The sequence below is a fragment of the Capricornis sumatraensis genome, chromosome 3, assembly GCF_032405125.1.
Source record: "Capricornis sumatraensis isolate serow.1 chromosome 3, serow.2, whole genome shotgun sequence".
NCBI classification, from domain to species: Eukaryota; Metazoa; Chordata; class Mammalia; order Artiodactyla; family Bovidae; genus Capricornis; species Capricornis sumatraensis.
The window spans coordinates 13,875,510-13,890,675 of record NC_091071.1 but is presented as its reverse complement, the minus strand read 5'-3'; the positions used below and the strand labels follow the sequence as shown (position 1 = coordinate 13,890,675).

Below are 15,166 nucleotides of genomic sequence, written 5' to 3'. Positions count from 1 at the left end.
TTCTCGGGGCCAGGAGCTGGGGCTGTAGCAGTGAACAGGATGGGCAGCGTCTCTGTTCTCATGGAGTCACGAAAGAGGGATGATAAGACTGTAAACAAGTAGAAATTTAACTGAACAGTGTGAAAGGAATTGAGGCGGGGTTCTGGGAGGTCGGGGGTGGAGGTAGTCACGGAGGGGCTCTCTGAGGAGCTGACTACTGAGCAGAGACCTGCTTTTGAAGAAGAGCAAGTATGTGGAAATTTAAGGGGGAAGGACTCGAGGCAGAGGTAAAAGCCTTCAGGTAGGATATGTTCAAAAATTCCAAGGATAAAATAGGAATAAGTTTAGCAAAAGGAGTGCAAACATGTGCTTCGAGAACTGCAAAATACTGAAATAAGGAGAACATAAATCAGTGGAGAGGCACCCCAGGTTCGGGGACTGGAAGACAAATACCGTTAAAGACTGATCTGCAGGTTCAGGTGACTTCCCTGTAGAGATTGAGAGCTGCTCCTGAGAAAGATGCGTGTGGCCAGCGCCCAGTGAATGGGGGAGGGAATGTTGGTGGAGATGGAGTTACCAAGGCTGGCGGGGCTTCTGGATCATGACACCCTGTGGGCCTTGACAGGAAGGCTCAGCTTTAAGCAGGGGAGTGATAAAATTCAGTATTTGTCTCTGCCAGGTGCTGGAACGGGCAGGAGTGTGGTGGTGAACAGGATGGAACGTGAATAAATAGAATTCCGCTCTTCGGTGGTAGGAAATGAGAGCACCCTCAGCTTATTTTTGTACATGTTGGCATGTATTTGTGTCGTGTCACTGACTTACTTACCTGATTTCTTAAGTAACGTGGAGGTAGCAAACGTTCCTTAAAGAATAATTAAGAAAATTCCAACCGAAAGAATGTCTGTCTTTCAAAATCCTACCATTTGGAAATAATGACAGTTAATATTTAGTGTTTGTCCCCCCCTCCCCCGTCTTTTTGAATGGATTTGTGATCAAACAGTTCTCAAGTTCAATAACGTGTGACCTCCTCACCCGCCAACCCCATTAAAGAAACAAGGGAGTCGTTTGTTTCCTTTCGGCAAGTCTGTCAGTGATGCTGATGAATTCCTTCCAGGTGAAGCTGATCAGAATAATGTTCAGCATCAGCCCCCTGGAGAACCTGAAGCTGTACATCAGCAGCCGGCCCCCCCTGGTGGTGTTCATGATCAGTGTCAGCGCCATGGCGATAGCTTTCCTGACCCTGGGCTATTTCTTCAAAATCAAGGAGATCAAGTCACCAGAAATGGCAGAGGTACGGTAAACTCTCAGTCCTCCTCTCGGGTGGGCTGGGCCTTTGTAGGGTGGGGAAACACCTTTTGTCTCTCCACATGCCTTTCTTTGGTTTGTGACTTATTTATCCCAGTGAGAAGGAGTCATATTTATTGAGAATTTTTGATCTTCCATCTTACAGTGACTCACTTTGGTAGGAAATAACCTAGTCAGATAGTTATTGATTTAAATAATGCTACCAGCTTTACTGAGACTGTTTCAGCAATGAAGCATGTATTTTATTTTTTTATCTTTTTTAAAAAAATTATTTATTTTTTTAAATTTAAATTTATTTATTTTAATTGGAGGCTAATTACTTTACAATATTGTATTGGTTTTGCCATACATCAACATGAATCCGCCACGGGTGTACACGTGTTCCCCATTCTGAACCCCCCTCCCACCTCCCTCCCCGTACCATCCCCTGGGTCATCCCAGTGCACCAGCCCCAAGCATCCTGTATCCTGCTGAAGCATGTATTTTAGAAAGTTCATTTGTAAAATGTCTGTGTCAAGAAGTTCGAGAACTAACTTTTTGCTATTCACATTAAATTAGCTAATTGCAATTAAAAAAACCATAAGCATTTATTTTAAAACCATATATTGTCATGGAGTTTCATACTGTACTGAAAGCCTTTTAATTGGGAAGAAAGAATTGTAAAATATTAGAAAGCAGGATTTTATTTCCAAATACATTTCTCTTATCAAGGAAAACTAGTTATCTACAAACTTGCCTTATAGATTTGTTTTTTTGGTCAGTTTAAATGAATTATTTGGGCATTGCTCTTTAATTGCTAATCTAGGTATGTAGTAGTTTTTGAACAGTCATAATACAGATTTTGTATGTTTTTGGAAATTCTCTAGGGGTCCAGCGGTTGACTCAGTGATTTGACTGCCAAGGGCCTGGGTTCAGTCTCTGGTAGGAGAACAAAAATCCCACAAGCCATGCAGCACAGAGCTCCCCTGCCCACCCCAGAAAGCGTGTTCTTACATATCTGAAAACAGTAGTGTCCGCAATCTCGTTTGATAGGGGTGAATGACTGTATACCTGTTAGTAAGTTTACATTATGCGGAACCACTGACATGGTGAATTTCCTGGTGGATAAGTTTCCTTTGGGACAACTTAGTTTCCATCTTAGTAGCTTCTGTGAATGCCCCCTGCACGTTGTCTTCTTGGGTGTGTTCCTTGGTGGGGATGGGGGCGGGGGCAGGATTGCGTTGCTGTCACAGTGTGTGCGCCTCGTGATGGAGCAGAACTCCGCTCAGTGGTGGGGATGGCACTCGCTCCTGTGCCCTGCGCCGTTCTGGATTATAGATGATCTTGGCAAGAGGAACCACCTTCTCTGACACAGAGCAACAAGCTTGAGCTACTTCTCCCACTAAACCCTACCAGAGTTTCTTACCAGGAGACGTACTGGCTGGCTTAATTCTCCCTTTTCTGACCCTGCCTGAGTCTTTAGGGCTGAAAATGAACATTCTAGCCACAACCAAAGTTCTGCAGCATCCTGGCATTGCTCTCCCTCCAAGCTCAAGTCCGTGTTGAATGCTCAGCCAGGGCCAGAGGTTAAGATGTAGCCTGGATAATTAGCCCTTGATAAGCAGAATGGAGCCTGACCTTGGCCTTGGCCAACTGTTCAAAATGGACTTGAGCTCTGCAGGAAAGCAGAGCTGCAGGACGCTGCAGAACTTTATGATTTCATTTCGGGATTTTATTTTCAAATGAGGGGCCTGGGTATATAGGGAAAGTTTGTGACTGAATCAGAAAACTTAATTCTGATTCTGCCTGCTCTCACCTCAGCTGGAGTTGGAGAGTCCCCACTTTGCTCTGGGTCTCAGTTTGCTCATGTCTGGAATATGAAGGGGTGAGACTAGAATGTTCATTCTCAGCTCTAATGTTCTTGAATGGTCTGCTGAGTTTTCAGGTGTTAGGGAGAGTGTAATTTGAAATTGCTGGTTGCCCTCTTCCTAATGCCCAGTTCTGATACACTGGGGCTGTAGAGGCAGACTTGGCCACTCGGGAATTACTTGGATGGCATCTTTAATTAATGTTAGAGTTCCTGGATGTGTCATTTGGTTTGTCTTGACATTTGGCAGCTTTCTGTAGATAATGTTACTTGGGAGAAAGGAGTGTGGAGCAGCCTAGGTTGATTTGTTGTTGCCATTCTAGCCTGAGTTCATCTTTGAGTTTCTGCTCAAATGAAAAAACACCCTGGTGGATAATTTACTATGTTGGTATTCGTTTTAAAACTGTTTATAGTTTAAACCATCAGTACAGATATAAAGAGAAGCTTGAGAACATCTTTTCTCCTCCCTTTTGAAATTGTTTCTGTCGTAAAGTGGCACCCAGGGTCCATGACTAGGGGGAGAAAGTATTAACACCAGGGTGGGTATTTACTGTAGTTTCATGTTCTCAAGAGAGAGAGCTCAGTGTAGAAAAGTGACCTTATAAGAAAATATTTTAAGGCAGCCTTTATTTTTAAAAAATAGCTAATGGTACCCAGAGGGGTGGGGGGTGTGAGAGGGAGGTTTAGGAAGGAGGGGACGTGTATACTTATGACTCATTCACACTCTTGTATGGCAGAAACCAGCACAGCGTGGCAAAGCAGTTATCCTCCAATTAGAAATAAAATGATAAAAATAGCTTGTTGTAACTGCTAAATGAGTTTAGATTAATACTTTGAATGTTTTACTACTTCTGTTCAAGCCGTCTTTTCAAATTTGATTCTGAGGCTAGATGATTTTCTGTAAGTATAGTATCCTTTTTCCTCTTCACATATTTTCCTGAGTTGTTTCACCTCAGCTGATTTACTAGGTCATGCCAGCGAGGAGCTCATGCTTTAGATTTTGAATGTGAGAGTGTTTGGAGTTTTCACAGTTACGCCCGCGCAGGAAGCTGCAGGCTGCGCTCGCGCCGTCGCTCTGCAGCACTGGCTCGGACGCCACACCGCGGGCTGTGGCTGTGCCATGGCGCCGGTGGCACTCAGACGTCTCACCCTTGCTTCTCTTTCGTTTTACCAAAGGACTGGAATACTTTTCTCCTGCGGTTTAATGACTTGGACTTGTGTGTCTCAGAGAATGAAACGTTAAAGCATCTCACAAACGACACCGCAGCTCCGGAAAGCACAGTGACCAGCGGCCAGGCCAGGACGTCCACGCAGTCCCCACAGCCCCTGGAGGATGCGGGCCCACTGAACATCTCTGTAGCCATCACCCTCACCCTGGACCCACTCAAACCCTTCGGCGGGTACTCGCGCAACGTCACCCATCTGTACTCCACCATCCTCGGGCATCAGATCGGCCTGTCGGGTACGTGAGTGGCGGCCAGCTCCCCAGGCTTTCTCTGGCCACAGCTGTTACCACACAGAGTATTGAGTGTCCGGTTTCCCTCCTCAGACTTGCTGAGTCTTGGGGTGTGTCCTCCCTTTTGTTGAGTTTGAACCAACAAAGTCAGGGAGGAAGCATTTCTACTACATCTCCACTTACTCGAGTGCTTGGTATGCAGTAGGTGCTCAATGAAAGCTTGCAAGTGGGAGACTGGGAAGAAACTATAAGGCCTATTTATGGTCTTAACATTTTTGAATACATTTTTTAATTTGTATTTTTTAAATTTAATTGAAGTACAGTTGATTTACAGTGTCGTGTTAGTGTCTGCGGTACAGCAAGGTAACTCAGGTGTAGATACACACTTCATCATATTCTTTTCCATTATGGTTTGTCACAGAAGAGTGAACGTAGCTTCTTGTACTGTGCAGTAGGGCCTTGTCTATCAGTTCTATCTAATAGTCTGCCGGAGGGGAGGGAAGGATTGGGAGTTTAGGATTAGCAGAGGCAAGCACAGGGCTGTTCTCTGTCTCTGTGAGTCTGTTAAGCACAGATTGTTTAAATTCTGGTTCATCATGTTGGAGTTTTCAGTACATGCTACAGATATTGCTGTTAGTCTTAAGTTGTTGTTTTTTTTTTTTTAATGCACTGGGCTAAATGCTAGGAATTAGAAAAAGTCCCAGATCTGGTCTCTTCCCTTTGCTGTTTCGGGATATGAAAGAGACAAGCATAACGTAAGTTAATATTCATCAGGCACTTAAGAGTAGTTCCTGGCAGACAGGAAATGCTGTATAAATGCTTGTTAAATAATATTAAACACCTGTAGAACGTTGAGCACTGCCCTTGGACTAGTACTAAACCCATGACAGACTGTAGGTGAATCAGGAGAAGGTTGAAGAAGTAGTGGGAGCTAGAATAATCAGGAGGGGCTTTGTGCCAGAGACTTGAGCCTCAGAAGAATCATCTTTGGTTACCAAGAACCTTTTAAAGTTCTTAAAGGAACTGGGGCGTGCCTGGCAGCCCCCTGCTGGCTGCTCCTGGTGAGAGGTGTTCCCGTGTAAGGCGGTAAGGGCAACGGCTGGGTTTTCCACGGAGCAGCTGGACCTTTTTCTTTTGCTGTGATGTTTAATACCTTGGTGCTCATTTGCACTTTATCTCTCACCTGTCCCATGACCTTTCTTAGGTCTAACCTGCTGATCCTCAGTGTGCTTGTATGTGAAAGGGTTACAGTAACACTTCTTCGGTCTTGTTCATGAGATAGTGGTCCACTGGGTGAAGCGATACATACGCTGTGCCAACGGTGCGGACTCACGCAGCCCCAGCTTTCCCACCCAGGCATGGCCGGGCCCTGGCGTGGCCTCTCCAGGCGGCGGCCAAAAGCGGCCTGGCTGTGTTTGCCACACCGTGGGTCTGCCCAGTGAGCAGGCCTCAGAGTCTGGCTTGGAACAACCGCTGTTATTCTCGAAACCCCGCAAAGGCAGGGGTCCCACCTCCCTGGGTTGATGGGATTCTTGGGTGGGTTTGATTTCAGGATTCAGTCAAATCCCAGAGAATCGTAAATGTATGATTTCTTGCCTTATTTACCAAAACACTGATTTCTCTTTCCAGGCAGGGAAGCCCAGGAGGAGATAAACATTACCTTCACCCTGCCCACATCCTGGAGCTCGGACGACTGTGCCCTTCACGGGCATTGTGAGCAGGTGGTGTTCACAGCCTGCATGACCCTCACAGCTCACCCCGGCGTGTTCCCCGTCACCGTGTAAGTGCGCCCTGACCCCCATGGATGTATGTGAGAAGCTGTTTACCGTGAACTTGACTAGGAGGCATTAGCAGCAAATTCTCAGGACAGCTGGCGTCGCATTACCTTGTAGAATTGTCATCACTGGGACTTGTCTATAGGATTATTTCAGTTTAATTTGCTTTTCTGAGGTAAAACTTCTGCATATAAATATCAGAGGGTTAGTGTTTCAGTAAGGTTGTAAAAGCATCGGGTTGTGTTTGCAGGTTTTAGACTTCCTTTCCTGTTGGTAGAAGAAGCCACAGGAAAGATGCATATGAGCTGATCCTGTGACCATAATGACCCATAATGACGGCTTCTGAGCAGTATTTTGTTCATCTCCATTACCCAGGAAGACTTATGTTTTAAATTGATAGTATAAATTGAACCTTATTTTCCATGAAATAGTTACTGTTGCTGAACCTTCTGCTTCTTTTTTTTTTGAGCACCTGTCAGTGTTAACTGCTTTGCCTTTAAGCCTGTTCTTGCCTCTGCTTTCTCTGTAAAGGAGGTAATGATCTATAAATACATGAAATACACAAGGTGGAGCCTATTTAAGGATCTTAGGCTGAGTCCTTTTCAAATAATTATCCTGGGATTAATCTGTTTTAGATGTTCGGAGGTTTGTAGGCCAAATTCAGCATTATTTGCTGTTGGTTGTACCAGCTGATAGAGATGTTTGTATGGAGAACTTCCAGTGGTGCCTGAAAGTTTACCTTATTTGAGAAAATGGGCTTACGAGGAGTGACTTCTTTCTGGTGAGAGGACCTAGGATTGATTTCCGAAAGCAAAAATCTAACACCCAAACTCTCAAGTGTCGGTGCCTAGTTCTTATTCTATTGTGTTTATTAATTAAAAAAAAAAAATCACTGAACTAAAAACATAATAGGCCTTATCTCAAGAGAATACAGCTGTCTCCGATTTCTCCTTCCCCACAAGAGGCCCTGCTCAGCGCTGTGTCTCGCCTCCTTCTCCTGCAGACAGCCGCCGCACTGCGTTCCTGACACCTACAGCAACGCCACGCTCTGGTATAAGATCTTCACCACGGCCAGGGATGCCAACACAAAATACGCTCAAGACTACAACCCTTTCTGGTGTTACAAGGGGGCCATTGGAAAAGTCTACCATGCTTTAAACCCCAAGCTTACAGTTATTGTTCCAGATGTAAGTGAGAAGAATCCTGTGCGTCTGTGTGTGTCCCGAAACTTAGAGCAGACCCTGCCTACCTCCTTTCTTGGGTTAGCTTAGCTCCTGCCATTCTCGATGTCCAGCCGGGTAGGGAGGCCAGGTTGGGGGAGGCTGGAGACTTGCCAAAACACACCACCCCTTTGGTTAAGGAAATTGCTGCTGTTGTTCATTGTCCACTTTGTCCAGCAGCAGTTATGTATTGATTGCGGCTGTGTGCCTGACTCAGAGGGGCTGCCGGAGAGGCTGGTCCGTTTTCCTCCTGCACACGCCCTTCGCTGAAGCGTCTGTGGTTAGTGGCAGTAGGAGCAGTACACGGTGTGGGACTCAGGCAGATGTAAACAGGAGAGGACTGGCTGGAGACTGATGCCTGGATGGGCTTTGACGTTACAAAGAGAAGACAGCGGGAGGCCCTGTCCTCTGAGCTAGTGGGAGATTTGCCGGTTTTGTTTGCTCCTCAGATTGGAGCCCGCTTTTAAAAGACTGCACTGAATTTTTGTAAATGTTCTTCTCTCTGTCACTCCATGCCAGGTGGATTTCTTTTCTTCTTGCCTGGTCCCTCTCTTTCCTTATGTCTCACTTTTATCAAGTTGTGGGCGTTGGAACACCAGGGCCTGCAGGAGTGAGCAGTGGAGCTGAGACTGTGCGTTGGGCAGGGGCCAGGTTCCTGAAGGCCCTTTGGGCCTCACTGAGGCGTTGAGATCTCGGAGGAGGAGGCCAGCACTGCCTGCGTTTGGGTTGTAGAAATTTGTAAAGCAGTGTGTCAGGAAGACTGGTCTGCCCCCCTGCTACATGAAATGGGATGGAGCCTGAGGAGGCCTGGAGCTGTGAGAAGGAACAGGGGTGGAGGCCTGGCTGGGATCTCAACACCTGGCCGGGCCTGGTGGCCGGTTGCCTGTGGCACTCAAAGGCGTGAGTCACGGCTGGTGTTTGCAGCCAGGGGCTCATCGTTGTGGCGAAAGGCCGCAGCCTCCCTGGGGAGGAGTAGCAAGGGGTTAGGAACACAGACTTGGGGGGTCAGCTGTGCAGCTTGAGGGCTGTGAGAACAAGAAAATAAAGGGAAGGGCAGGGGTTAAAGGCTCCGGGGGCAGTTTGAGCAGAGTACCGGTTTAGGAAGGGAGGGGGTGGGTGGTATCTGGAACACCACAAGCTCCGGCTTTCCTCGTTGAGAAGATAGGAGAACCTTCTGTTCCCATGTGAGAAGGAACGCTGAGGCAAGCCTAGAGGTTGTGCCCCCTGATTTCAGGAAGCCAGCCTTAAAATCTCAGTGACTCAGTGTGGATGTCTCTGGTTGGTTCTCTTTGTTTAGGATGACCGCTCGTTAATAAACCTGCACCTCATGCACACCAGTTACTTCCTCTTTGTGATGGTGATAACGATGTTTTGCTACGCGGTTATCAAAGGCAGACCCAGCAAACTGCGTCAGAGCAATCCTGAATTCTGTCCCGAGAAGGTGAGCGGTGGGTGGGTCTGGCCCAGGACTGCTCTAGAGGTCTCTGGGTAAAGTCCTAGTTAGTCCTATTTCCACTTACTGTGGGCGAGTCTTAGTTCCTGTCGGCAGCCATTGCCCCTCAGCCTATAATGTAGTGTTTGCATTTTCAACCATACACCCAAGTCTTTGGTGGGAAAAAACCGTTCTCACATCCCCAGTGGAGGGACTTCCCTCGAGAAGTCCCAACTGCTGCTGGACTCTGTCCTTCCAGTGTCCTGGTCAGCGAACTAAGATGCCACATGCTACACCGTGTGGCCAAAAAACAAAACAAGCGAAATGAAAATTAGATCATCAACAAATTACAAATCAGGGACTTCCCTGGTAGCCCAGTGGCTAGACTGCACTCCCGGTGCAGGGTTCTGGGTTCGATCCCTGATCAGGGAACTGGATCCCACATGCTGCCATTGAGCCCTGGTCCAGCCAAATAAAATATTTTTTTAAAAAACTACTTTAAAAATTCTGTATTTAAAAAAATGTTCCCCGCTGGAGAACAGCTAACCCTGAGTGCTGCCTCCGTTCCACTGAGGTCAGTGTGCTGGTCACTTCCCAGAGCGCTGAAATTTGCCCCCATCTCAGCTCAGCGCTTCATGAGATCAGCTGATTTCTATTCATTACCTCCTAGATGAGCTTGATCTTTTTAGCATTTAATCGTTCCCCTGCCTGGCAGATGCGTGCGTGTGGCTCCCTGGGTTTGGGGCTGGGCCCAGGCCCCCAGTAGGAGAGCTGGTGGGGCTGAGTTATGTCACTGCGTGACCGGTTGGCCGTCTTGCTCTCTCCTAGGTGGCTCTGGCAGACGCCTAATCCCACAGCTGCCGTTTTCCGAGAGAGACTGAAAGAACCATAATCATCGCCTGCTGAAGCCAGCCTGGGCCTGGACACTCTGTGAATACATTATCTTGCAATGTTGGGTTATTCCAGCCAAAGACATTTCAAGTGCCTGTAACTGATTTGTATATATTTATAAAAGTCCATTCAGAAATTGGTCCAGTGATGCACGTGCTTCGCACTGGGTGCCGCCAGAACCCTTCAGCCTCACCTGTGGACTCGGCAGGATGGCCCACGCGGCGCCCAAGGACTCTCGACCTCGCTGCCAGAGCAGGCCCTGCTGTCTTTCCCGGGGGCCCGAGGCATTTCACCGCCGTGGGGGAGGTTACCTTTGGTTCTTGTTCAGCGCGATCTGTACAGAATGTTCAAAACAGTCTGCACCTTTGGTATACTGCATTTCCAAAGCCACCCCAATCCAGTTTGTGGATTTTATGTGTCTGTGGCTTAATAATTATAGTAACAACAATAACACCTTTTTCTCTGTTTTGCTTGCAAGGAAACATACCTTTCTAAGTTTTTTTTTTTTTAATCCCCCTCTTTTTCCCTTTGAAGAGAAAATAGTCACATTTTAATACTACTCTAGTTAGGAGAGATTTGTGCTTTTATCTTGAGTAAAAAGTTAAATATTTAAAAGTCACTTACTTGGTAAAGATCAAAGTTTCATTTTCCACGTGGACAGTGAGGAGTCTGGTCTTGTTTGACTTGAGCTGGCTCAGAGTGCTCCACTGTCCTTTTTCTTCTCTGCTGTTCCTTACCTCCAATATGAAAGTTGAAACAGCTTCCTCACTCCAGAGGGCTTCAAAAATGAAGTACAAATGGCTCTAGAGTGAAAACGAGCCATTCTCTTTTCTGCAATGCAAATGACAGGAAAGGAGAGGGTGATGGTTCGTCTAATATTCATGAAAGGGTTTCTTGTTTTCTTTGAGGAGGTAGTGGATTTTTCTTTCCCTGGTGTTTTATGGGGAGGTATTTCATTTTTATGCAGTTAACATACTTGGAAGGAAATGGCAACTTATAGATACAACATTAAGAAAACGTTGGCTGTGAAATCTGAGGGAAAATGATTCTGATTTGCCATTTATCAGGAAAACCAAAAGCATTTTTTTTCTTACAACATTCTGATGATCTACTTCTTTTATCCCTTTTTCCTTCCAAGTCATTTTCATTTTAAGACGGTTGTGCATCTTTTCTAGCCCTTTATCACTTATGTTATTACCATTTTTCTTCACAGCTTTTTGCCTTCCTGACTTACAGTCATTAATGATTTCTGAGAGTTCTCCCAAGCAGTGATAGAGCAAAAGGGCAGTTAACAGTCTTGGGTGTGACTGCCAGCACTTCTTTCCCTTAACTCCAGGTCTGTAGTCAGTTCTAAATTAGAACCAGCCCTGCAGTCTGAAATATATTGGCCTAGAACATTTTATCCCAAGTTTTTTTTTTTTTTTTTAATCCCAGGCATTCTTGAATGGAAAACATTTGTGGGCTTTTACTGAAGGTTATTAAAATAATCATCATAGTAACTTGATATGTTAATACTTTTTTTTTCCTTTTAGTACATTTCAAGCACAATAATCAGACTTGTGTATCCGTTTTTTTAATGATATGAGTTGCTTACCTGATGCATAGCTAACCAGTTAATTTAGTTTTCTCTTTAGAGACTTTGAGACTTACAAGATGAGATTGAGAAAAAGCCATTTGCTTGGCCTTTAGAAACATCAGTATCATTAAGACCAACAGACTTTAGATGAAGCTGCTACTGAATTAATAAAATCCCAAGGAAGTAGAGTTACAGGAGTAGATTATTAACTGGCAGAGTAATATAAAAGGAAGACAGGTGAAAGTCAGTTTCACTGGTTCGTTGGGTCCAGCTTGTTGCTAATATTAATGACTCGTGTTAATTACAGGGACTGGCTGGTAGGGGAGGAGGGACTCTGTTAGGCACAAGGAAGGGAAGTGCCAAAAATGCCTGGACAGTATGACTTGTCACGAGGCCAGGACAGAAACACACTTTAAAACCCAGCATTCTCCCCTTGCAGGTGATCTCAGATCTTACAGAAACCCAGTCAGGTGTACAAAAGCAGGCTGGGGATGCCAGGGGTGCTGGGTCCACCGACCCCCAGCAAGTCCAGGGGACCCGTTACTATCTGGGCACGGACAGACAAGGTCCTGTCCTCCACTGTCTCTCACTGGGAGGGCGGGGGACCTCAGGATGAGAAGAGGGTCGTAGACAGGGCCTGTCTCCCCTCCAGGGATGACCCCGTGCAGAAGCACTGGCCCCTCCTCAGGCATCTTGGACTGGAGTCCAACAAAAGGTCAGCAACTTACTATTAAAAACAGTTGTTTCAGATCATATTGATCTCTTTCCCTTTTCCTTTTGTCCTTTCACTGTATGACTTGAATCAGTTTTGATTCTATTTGTAAGTTTTTCTCGTCATTAGGAACCTGCCACTTGTGTTGCGTTCTCTTGGGCAGTGTATAGGGGTTCAGCCTCCTGGTTTTTCACCCTCCTGCGGGCACCGTGGGGTTCCGAGGGCCAGCGGGTCCGTGTCACTCACCTTGCTGCATGATGGTCGGTAGCCGATCTGTCCGGCATTCACTCCCAGGTTAATTTTCTGTGTTGAAACTCTGTGCACATGTGCTTTCCAGAATAAAACGTCTGAATTTATTCGCTGTGTCTCCATTTTCTCCTGTCTGCTGGGTGTTTTCTAAGGGAAGAACGTACACGATAAGTCAGTGGGGATGTTTTGCAAGCTGTTCTTACGTGTCAGCTGTCGTCAGGATGAGGGGCGGGCACTATTAGCTACCAAGTGGGCTCCACCAAGCACCCAGATCTTCTCCCCCAGAGTACAGAACCTTAGTGTGCTGGACCCACAAGTGCTCGCAGACCTGCCCAACTCCTGCCCAGAAGGAGGCGGAGATAGAGAGCAGTAGGAGTGTTTGAATGGGGATGGGGTTTACAGACATCCGTCTCAGTCCCACGCGCTCTCTGTGTGCTCTCGTCCCGAGGTACCAGAGCTGGTCCTGACTCCCTGGTACAGAGCTACCACACAGGCCAGCCCTGCTTTGTCAGGAAAGGCATCCTCCGCAGTTACCTGTAGCTGTGAAGGGCAGTGTGCTCACCGATGTGAATTCTTCCCCTTTCCCGGTAGGCTGGGGCTCTGTGGATCTGCCCTTCCTCAGTCCCTGCAGGTGGCAGGCAGGGAGGGGTCAGCCTCCGGTGCGTGGTTGGGAGCGCTTGTGTCTGCCACCTTCGCCTGGCCCTCTAGCGAGCGGAGCACAGCTCGCCGTGCTTTGTGGTGGCTCCTCTCCATCGCAGTGCAGAAGCCCTTGGAGAATAAGGGCTTGCGTCTTCCTTCTCTCATCATCTGTAAAATCTGACATAGACCCAGTCCACAAGTCCATTAGAGATAGTGCTTTATAAGCATCACCTTGTTCTTGTGAGTCTCAGACACTCAGGACCATCTCTGCAGATTTCGGGAGAAGCAGAGTGAATGCACAGACCCAAGGTGCATTGCGGAGTCCAGTCCAGCTTGTGAACTTACTTCCTGTCTTGAACAAACCTTTGCCCATCTGGTTTTCCCTCTGAAGGCCCCAAGCTCCTTATACCAGCTAGGTGTTGCTGGTGGATGAACAGCAGCGGTCTGACCATTGCAAGAACAGACGTCAAGTTGACAGTGTCTTGTCCAGGGGATGAGGAGATTAGGTCTTGCTTTCCATGTTACCCTCTTTACTCCAGACCCTTGCTCACCCAAGAACACATTTTTCTGGGGTTCTTAAGTCCCGTCGTCCATCTAGGAACTAGAGGCGCAGCAGCCCACAGACGAGATGCTTGCCCTCTGGGTGCTCCCTTCTGGTGGGGGAGACATTGCATAAACACAGAAGTATATTTCTGACCTAATGGCAGCCAGTGATGAGATAAGGTTCTTGGGACAGAGGATGAGGGCTGTGATGCCTCAGCTGCGGTGATCACAGGAGGCATCTTGAAAAGAGGTACGCTTTGAAGTCACACAGAGAGCAGGGAGTGCTGGCCTGGGGCATTCCAGGCAGAGGGCAGAGACTGTGCTCCCAGGACCCTGGCTTACGATGGGTGGAGAATGGAGTCCCACAGGGATCTGTCTTCCCACCAGAGGACAAGCCTCCAGGCTGCTGCCGGGACGGCCCCGCAGTCTATGCAGGGAGATGTCTTACCACCATCTGGTCTCTGCAGGGTGTTCTCAGAGTCAGTGTGGCAGGTCTAAGCCCCGGCCCCAATTGACAACAGGCCGTGTAACTTAGGCTGAGTGGTTTAACCTCTCTGTCCATTTCCCGTCTGTAAAGTAAGGATAACAGTAGCCACTTGAATATAGTGAGGACTGAGCAGATTAACAGTGGAACAGTGTATAATGTAAACATTATAATGAAGTGTGTGTTGGAGGGGTGGTGTCTAAGAGCCAGGCTGGTGGGTCACCTCTGGTTTGGTAGGTGAGAACCAGCAAAGCAAAGAGATCTCCCCCAAGCTCTAGTCTTCGTCAACAGCGGTACTGCCTTTGCAGCGGGTTCCTATCATCTGATGAGAACTGATGCGCAAAGCGAGTGTATATAACACATTTCATGAAATGAAAACCATGCTTATCACATAGAACGTGCACTGCTATTTAACATTTTTAGTTTCTTCTATCTAATTGAAAAACTGGGCTTAACCACTAAATCGATTGCATGGCCAACTTCAAGGAAGGCAGCCTGCTATTTTAAAAGCCCTGTTCTAGTGCCAGCAATAGCAGTGACCAGATTGTGAACAGATAGTAGAGTGTTTAGGAGTCTGGGTTTAGGATCAGGAATTGGATTGTCTGGGTTCAAATTCTGGCACTGCCAACTTTTCTCTTGGAAAACCTTGGGCAAATTTAACTTACACTCTCTGCCTTCATTTTTTTCACCTGTAAAAATGAGGAGTAATAGCATTTACTTCCTAGCGTTGTGAAGATTCAGTGACTCAAAATATGTGGAGCCTATAGCATCTGCCTGCAGTGCGGGAGACCCAGGTTCAATCCGTGGGTCAGGAATATTCCCTGGAGAAGGGAATGGCTACCCAAGAATACCCAGTATTCTTGCCTGGTGAATTCCATGGACAGAGGAGCCTGTCTGAGTCACAAAGAGTCAGACACGACTGAGCGACTTACATTGGTCAGCAGCAGAGATAGATGGTAAATGTTATAGTTGTGGAGGCCTGGAGTCAGCCCTCTTACTTAGATCCCACCATGCAGGGAAAGCGGTGGAGGCGTGGAGTCCAGCACTTGGGGGTGAGTT

General features: G+C 47.0%; 1 protein-coding gene across 1 annotated transcript; it reads left to right on the top strand.

The window, feature by feature from the left end:
• The first annotated feature begins 873 nt into the window (after positions 1–873).
• Positions 874–12,501, top strand: TMEM248 (transmembrane protein 248). The gene is made up of 6 exons (XM_068967581.1): positions 874–1,270; positions 4,307–4,592; positions 6,216–6,366; positions 7,365–7,548; positions 8,879–9,022; positions 9,842–12,501. The coding sequence occupies exons 1-6, from the start codon at positions 1,073–1,075 to the stop codon at positions 9,860–9,862; spliced, it is 984 nt and encodes a 327-aa protein (XP_068823682.1). The 5' UTR covers positions 874–1,072; the 3' UTR covers positions 9,863–12,501.
• The last annotated feature ends 2,665 nt before the right edge of the window (positions 12,502–15,166 follow it).

Coding starts and splice junctions, on each gene's coding strand:
- TMEM248 (XM_068967581.1), top strand. CDS start 1,073: ATGCTGATGAATTCCTTCCAGGTGAAGCTGATCAGAATAATGTTCAGC. Junction 4,593..6,215: donor GCATCAGATCGGCCTGTCGG/GTACGTGAGTGG, acceptor TTCTCTTTCCAG/GCAGGGAAGCCCAGGAGGAG. Junction 6,367..7,364: donor GGCGTGTTCCCCGTCACCGT/GTAAGTGCGCCC, acceptor CTTCTCCTGCAG/ACAGCCGCCGCACTGCGTTC.